The sequence below is a fragment of the Vicia villosa genome, linkage group LG3 (genome assembly GCF_029867415.1).
Source record: "Vicia villosa cultivar HV-30 ecotype Madison, WI linkage group LG3, Vvil1.0, whole genome shotgun sequence".
NCBI classification, from domain to species: Eukaryota; Viridiplantae; Streptophyta; class Magnoliopsida; order Fabales; family Fabaceae; genus Vicia; species Vicia villosa.
The window spans coordinates 196,258,719-196,266,851 of NC_081182.1; the positions used below are offsets into that span (position 1 = coordinate 196,258,719).

Consider the following 8,133-nt stretch of genomic DNA (forward strand, 5'->3'; position numbering starts at 1 on the left):
TATTTTTATACTGGAAAAAATTTTATTATTGATCTAAATATTTTTATATAAGAAATATGGTATTTATAATTAAAAAAAATTGATTAAAAAATGGTATACGGAAAAAAATCTATTATTGATCAAAATATTTTTATATACAAAAATTTACTATTAATCTAGATATTTTTGTAAATAATACTTAAACATAAATAATATTTGTATAGGGAAAAATATATTATTGATCTAAATATTTTTATATACGAAATATGGTATTTATGATCCAAATATGATATACGGGAAAAAATCTATTATTGATTTAAATATTTTTATATACGAAAAAAAATCAATTATTGATCTAAATATTTTTTTCTGTTATAATCTTCTATTTAAAATAAATATATTATGTAAACAAATGCGCGTACCAAACCAGAACTCGTGCGTATGCACGGGTTTGTTACTAGTTTTGATATACAATAAAGAATTGTATTATGTTGTAACTTCAAATGCTTTTGTATAGTTTGTAAAATTAGTAATGAATATTATATATTTTGATTTTTAAGAAAAACAATACAAATTTTTATTTCAATTTACATTTTTTAATTAAATTAATTGATCCAATTTCAATTTATCCTCCTAGATTCTACGTCTCACATTATTAACATGTATTTAGAAATAAGTTAATTGTGTAAAAAAAAAGTTAATATAAAACATGTGCAATGTAAATTTTCGATGTGTGTGATTTAGGGTTTACTTTCAGTGTTTTGTGTTTTTCTTTTGTTTCCATTTCAAGTCAACTATTAAACTGGTAAAAGACTTGGGAGGAGGGACAGTTGCTTTTTTTATCATGTAGCAAGGTTTTATTGTTGATGTCCTTCCATAAACAGAAAAGTTGCTTCTCATATTTTCAATTCTCATTGCTTAAATTTTAGGTGAATAAATACAAGGAAAACAGAGAATTTACCAGATAATGGTGGGTCGGTATCTAAATACTAATCCTTCCAACTAGGAAATTCACAACACAATTAATTTGTCAGAAGATTATGTTAAATTAGGGTTTGATTTATGAGCTTGTTATTATTAAATGATATATTCCCCCTTTTTGAATCAACTGCAGTTTGGGCTATAAAGCAACACTTGGTTGATTGTTTCCTTAGCTTGCGTAGTTACTCCTAATCTTCCATTGTGAATTGGTCAACTACATACTCCAACCATGGAAAATGTAAAGAAAGATGAATCCCAAGATCAAAAGCATGATGAGCTTGCTGAATCATTAAATGATCTCTTCAGTAGTGTCGCCACCATGATCAAATCGGAGCTTCAGGTGAAACCCCTCATTCTTTCTCAAACCCTCTCTAAGATCCTACTTCTCATCAATTCTTCAGACACTTGTTGAGTTGAGATGTACAATTGTGGTTTTTATTGATTTGTCTTGTTATAATTTGCAATGAATTTGTGTGTCAGGGACTAATAATCATCTAGAGCTAGTGGAGAAAGTGAATGCAAATTGATTTGTCTTGTTATAATTTGCAATGAATTTGTGTGTCAGGGGACTAATAATCATCTAGAGCTAGTGGAGAAAGTGAATGCAAAGGTTGCAGACGAGTATAAAGGGTTTGGTGATTTGGCTTCAGGATTAAGGGTGTTTGTGGAGCAACTGATATGCTAAAGTGGTAGCTTTAACGAGTATGATGAGCAGATTGATGCCATAGAAAATCAAGTGACTGAATTTGAAGCCGTGGTGTCTATGCTAGATAAATATGTGGCGTTGTTGGAATCAAGAGTTCTATTTCTGTATCAAACCAAAAATTCATCTTCCTAATCATCAAAAATTGTACAAGTTGAGGAAATGGGTAGACAAATGAAAATAGTCTGCTCCAACATGCTTATTTACTTATTTTACTCTCAATTGTTTATTTGGATCCTCAAATTCCCATGTATCAAGGTTTTAAACAAAGATCCGTGTCAATGATATGGAATGCGACCAAGTTTTTTTTATGTAGCTGAATATGCAACATGATTGGAATTGACTGGGATTCTTTGCAATATCAAGAGTTGTGATGTGACTGCAACCAGTTATGTAATCTCTATTTGAAACCTTACTCCCTATCTCTCTCGATTTCTCTCACTTCCTCATCTCCCCATGCTTAATTTTGCTGTTATAGAGTTTATCTTCGAGTTACCTTGTTGACCAAGAATCCATTATCATTTATCACTCCTATGTGAAACTTTGTTATATGTACTTTAGGTTGTCTTAAGAAAGGCTACAAATATAATTGTGATATATCCTCATAAGTACTTAATATAGAAATGTAGTTCTTTCCGATTCAATTATTTCTCTTTAAATAGTTATAATCATGGTTCGTTGTTTTGAGAGTTTAAAGATGAAGCCCCTGGACCGATTCATGATGGTTACCTTTCATGGGTAGTAGAAATCATTTTTCAATTTTTACTTTGCATGTGAGACATTTAATTATGAATTTTTATTTTTAATTGTGATAGAGAGAAGATAAAAGCTAATTAGAGAGAGACACTCAATAACATTTTGAAAATTTTCAGAGTTTACATAATATTCAATCTATTTTTGAAATGAACTTTCAAAAGCTTCCATAATGCCTTCTTTGATCAAGGGCCTTCTATTGGAAGAATCGAATCTTTTATTGATACTACTGCATAATCCTACCATGTTCTCTAAGCCGACACGAACACTCACAATTTAAGAGTCTCTAAATGTGAAAGTCGAATAACCAACAATTTTTACCCATCGAGATTTAGTTGATCCAAACGATAATGAAGAATGTCGTGAAACTTAACTAATACCAATAACTTAGAATCCTCGAAAGGTAATATTGCGAAGTATTTTAGGAGGTGACAGATTAGAGATAAGAATAGAATTACCAACTACATAATCGCAAGCACTAAAATCTAAAACCATGAATCTATATGGAGTGAGATCAACCAACAGGAAAATCAACAAAATGAGCCGTGGTGGCGAGAAATGAAATATTCTGCTGTATCTCAAAATTAGTATTGAATATGTTTTGAGCAAAGAGTTAAATAAGAAAGTATTAAGCTTGTATTACTTTAAAGCACAGTATGTCCTATTGAGAAATCTATTGATTATTAGGCTCACCAGTAGAGACTCAACTGTCTCACACTCTCACCAGATGAAACTTGCTGTGAGGTATGCACGTGAATACAAATCTTGGTGCTTATATATACTTTTTAAATTGATTTATATTATTAGGCTCTGGTTAGTGATTAATTGCATTAAATCAATTTATCTTTTATATTGTAAGCCTAACTCTCCAATTTCCTGGAATCAACGGCTTACATTTGATCTTCTTAAGATTACAAAAGTGGGCCTCATCTCGTGACTCAGCATAATTCATTTGTCCATATTTGAATTATTGCTGCAACTTCTTCAATATCAATTATTGAATCAGTATTCCATCTATACCACTTAAAATCTTGTGGTGAGATTTGCTTCCAGCTTTATAATTTTGTAGCTAACAGATCTTCATTTCCTTCAAACTTTTGCTAATACAACATGGCTGCAACTATGATAGGAAGTGCTTTCCTCTCTGCAACTGTTCAGACCTTAGTTCAGAAACTTGCTTCCAAAGAGTTTCTTGATTACATCACAAACACCAAGCTAGATCTCTCACTCTTGAAACAGATAAGACTAACACTTCTCACTCTTCAACCTCTCCTAGATGTTGCAGAGGAGAAGCAGATCAGCACTCCTTCTGTCAAAGACTGGCTTGATGGCTTGAAAGATGCTGTCTACGATGCTGAAGATCTTCTCAATCAAATTAGCTATGATTCCCTTCGATGCAAGATGGAGAACACGCAAGCTGCAAGCAAAACTAAACAGGTGTGGAACTTACTTTCTTCTCCTTTTAAAAATATCTATGGAGAGATCAATTCCCAAATGAAAGATATGTGTGAAACCCTCAAACTTTTTGCTGATAATAAAGATATACTGAGTTTGCAAACTAAAAGTGTCAGAGTTTCTCATAGAACACCTTCATGTCCCATGTTCGACGAATCTTTCATGGTTGGTAGGGAAGATGATCTAGAGAAAGTAATGAACATGCTGCTATCAGAAAGCAGTACTAGCCAGAACAATATGGGCGTAGTTGCAATTGTAGGCATGGGAGGTGTCGGAAAAACAACACTTGCACAGCTTGCTTACAATGATGAAAATGTTCAAAAGCACTTCGATCTCACAGCATGGGCTTGTGTATCAGAAGATTTTGATGTTTTTAGAGTAACCAAAACTCTCCTTGAATCTGTCACTAAAACACCATGGGAAACTAATAATCTTGATTTACTTCGAGTTGAGTTAAGGAAAAATTTAAGGGATAGGAGATTTTTCATTGTGTTGGATGACTTATGGAATGACAGTTGTTCTGATTGGGATGAACTTGTATCTCCGTTGATTTATGGAAAAAATGGAAGCCGAGTGATCATCACAACACGCCACAAAAATGTGGCAGATGCTGCGCGCACATTTCCTATTTTTGAATTAGATCCTCTATCAGATGAAGACAGTTGGTCTTTACTCTCCAAACGTGCATTTGGAAGTGGAGACTTTTCTGAAACTCAACGCCGAAACCTAGAACCAATTGGCAGGAAGATTGCAAGAAAGTGTGGTGGATTGCCAATTGCTGCGAAATCACTTGGAGGACTGTTGCGTTCGAAAGTAGATACTGAAGAGTGGATTGAAGTTCTGAACAATGACATATGGAACTTAAAGAATGATAGTATTTTGCCTGCATTGCGCCTGAGTTATCAATATCTTTCCTCGCAACTAAAAAGATGTTTTTCCTATTGCTCAATTTTTCCAAAGGACTATTTACTTGATAGGGAGCAATTGGTTTTGTTGTGGATGGCAGAAGGCTTCCTTGATCATTCTCAAGATAAAAAAACTATGGAAGAAGTAGGTGATGAGTGTTTTACTGAATTGTTATCCAGATCATTGATACAACAATTGCATGATGACTCTAGTGGGCAGACTTTTATCTTGCATGACCTTGTTAATGATTTAGCTACTGTTGTATCTGGAAAAAGTTGTTACAGACTTGAATCAGGCGCTGAGAGCTATGAAAGTGTTCGACACTTTTCATATAATCAACAACTTTATGACATTTTCAAGAAGTTTAAGACTTTACACAAATTCAAATGCTTGAGAAGCTTCCTAGCCATTGACTATGATGAATTGGGAGAATATCATTTATCCAGAAAGGTGGTCGATGATTTTCTACCCACATTCGAAAGGTTGCGTGTGTTATCATTATCAAAATATGCAAACATCACCACACTACCGGACACAATTGGCAATTTAGTGCAGTTGCGCTATCTAGATCTTTCTCATTCTGAAATCACAAGCCTGCCTGACACCATATGCAACCTCTACTACTTGCAAACTTTGATTTTATCTATGTGCTCAAATCTCACAGAATTGCCAGAACATGTTGGAAAATTAATTCATTTGCGTCATCTATATCTTGATCAGACAAGCATAATAGAGATGCCAAAGCAAATTGCTGAACTAGAAAACCTTCAAACTCTAACTGTTTTTGTAGTAGGCAAGAAAAATATTGGTTTAAGTGTCAGAGAGCTTGGGAAGTTTCCTAAGCTACGAGGAAAATTATTCATCAAGAACTTACAAAATGTCAATGATGTCATGGAGGCAAGTGATGCAAACTTGAAGAGCAGAGAACATATTGAGGAGTTAACGCTTCAGTGGGGTGAGGAAGTTGATGACTCACTTAAAGGAAAAGATGTGCTTAATAAGTTACAACCATCACCAAACCTAAAGAAGCTGAGCATTGACTTATATGGCGGGACAAGTTTTCCAAGTTGGTTGGGAGATCCTTCATTTTCTAACATGGTGTCTCTCTGCCTTGATAACTGTGCGCATTGCCCGATACTTCCACCACTAGGGCAGCTACCTTCTCTCAAGGACTTGCAGATTACTAGAATGACATCTATTGTGACAATTGGGCAGGAGTTCTATGGCATGGCAGCAGGAAGTTCCAATTCTTCAATCCAACCATTTTCTTCCCTTGAGAAGCTTGTAATTGAGGAAATGTCAAATTGGGAGGAATGGCATCCTCTTCAAGACAACATATTTCCTTTTCCTCATTTGAAAACTCTGAGGTTATCAAGGTGTCCCAAATTGAAAGGACATTTACCTAGTCATCTTCCTTCCTTAGAAGAGATTGTAATATATCTTTGTGATCATCTCTTGGCAACACCACCTACTCAACATTGGCTCTCCTCAATAAAAAAGATTCATATTGTGGAAGATTCAGATTCAATAAGCAATACTGAAAGGACCCAATACTCATTGCTCGAGATTGATTCTCCATGTCTGCTGCAAACAATTAACATATCGAGCCGTCATATGCAAAAATCTGTACCTAAAATGATTATAAACAGCACCTGTCTTCGATTCTTGATTCTCTTTGGTATTAGTTCTCTCACTATGATTCCAACGAATGGCTTACCCACTTCTTTGCAATCACTTTCTATTATAAATTGTGAGAACTTAGCATTCTTTCCTCCTGAAATGTGGAGCAATTACACATCCCTTGTGACTCTTACATTAGAAGACTGCAAAGCACTTACCTCCGTCCCATTGAATTGTTTTCCTATGCTCCAAAATTTTTCCATCTATGATTGTAACAGTTTGGAATCTATTTTTATTTCAGAAACTTCTTCCTGTAGCTCTTCAACCCTCCAATATTTTCATGTCCGTGATTGCGAGGAACTTAGATCACTACCTCAACGGATGGGCACCCTCACCGCTCTTGAAAAGATATTTCTACGCAATCTTCCAAATTTGAATTTATCATTATGTGAAGGAGCTTTTCTACCTCCTAATTTACAATCAATTATGGTTGATTCTGTGATGATAACAAAGCCGGTAACAGAGTGGGGTCTCCAATGTCTCACTGCTCTTTCATCATTGGGTATCATAGGTGATGATACTGTTAACATATTGCTCAAAGAGCCGTTGTTGCCGATTTCCCTTGTGTCTCTAGACTTCGTTAATCTCTCTGAAATGAAGTCCTTAGAAGGAAATGGACTTCGACACCTCTCCTCTCTAGAAAGGCTTTGCTTTATTAATTGTCCAGAGCTTGTGTCATTGCCAGAAAAAACATTTCCCTCCTCGCTGAAAAAACTCTGCTTCGAGGATTGTCCAAAACTAGAGTCATTGCCAGAAGACAACCTCCCTACCTCTTTAGTGAGACTCTACATTGACAATTGCCCATTGTTAGAAGAAAGATATAAAAGGAAGGAACATTGGTCCAAAATTACTCACATCCCTGTCATAGATATGAATGGCCAAGTCACAATATGAGCCATGGGCATTGAGAAGTCAAGGAAATGAAGAATTCCAAAGTGAGATAGAGAAACATTATAGTGAAATGCATCAAGTTATGTGGTGTTTCTTGTTGAACAATAGTTTTTCAAATTTGTATACTATCAGTCATAATTTGAGATATTTGTGTTGTTTGTTTGCTTATGTTATGTATGTATGAGTTGGTTATATATTAAGCTTATGTTTCTGTGTCTCTGTATAAGCATGTTGATGTATAGAAAAACAAATATAAATACCGATTGTTACATTAATTGATTTTGGAAGTTTTTATTCGTCTTCTGTAGGTTTAAAAAGAAAATCAGTTTGAGACAATTTCAAATAAAAAGTATTTTTCAAGTAGCATTTTCTAAAGCTAATTTTTTATTTAAAAAAAAACTAAATGAACGTTCCTCTATTTTATGCGAAATGTTAGTGTCTAGTGTGAAATCCATTCAAAATCAATTGGAACTCTAATGTTAAGTCTAACACTAGAAATGAGGAAAACAATTCTATGGTATGGTATGGTATGGTGCACTACAAATTGTAACAAAGGTTTGAACATTCCAATATTATACATTACACATTAAAAAATTATTTATGCGAAATGTTTGTCTAGTGCGAAATGTTGGTGATTTTAGTATCATCAATGTATTTTGGTAATAATGTGATTTACTGTAGGGCGATGCAATTATGCGTTAAGCTTGAAACGAGTTAGGGTAGTGCGGAGTGCGCGCTCGTATAGCCAAACGTGCAATTGAATGCGAATAATAGAAACGGGGTTC

General features: G+C 34.4%; 1 protein-coding gene and 1 pseudogene across 1 annotated transcript; both read left to right on the top strand.

Moving 5' to 3' along the window:
* The first annotated feature begins 866 nt into the window (after positions 1–866).
* Positions 867–2,163, top strand: LOC131657082 (biogenesis of lysosome-related organelles complex 1 subunit 2-like; annotated as a pseudogene).
* Positions 2,164–3,400: 1,237 nt separating this feature from the next.
* LOC131593216 (putative disease resistance RPP13-like protein 1) lies at positions 3,401–7,495 on the top strand. The gene has a single exon (XM_058865495.1). It carries the CDS (start codon positions 3,527–3,529, stop codon positions 7,349–7,351), a length of 3,825 nt encoding a protein of 1,274 aa, XP_058721478.1. The 5' UTR covers positions 3,401–3,526; the 3' UTR covers positions 7,352–7,495.
* The last annotated feature ends 638 nt before the right edge of the window (positions 7,496–8,133 follow it).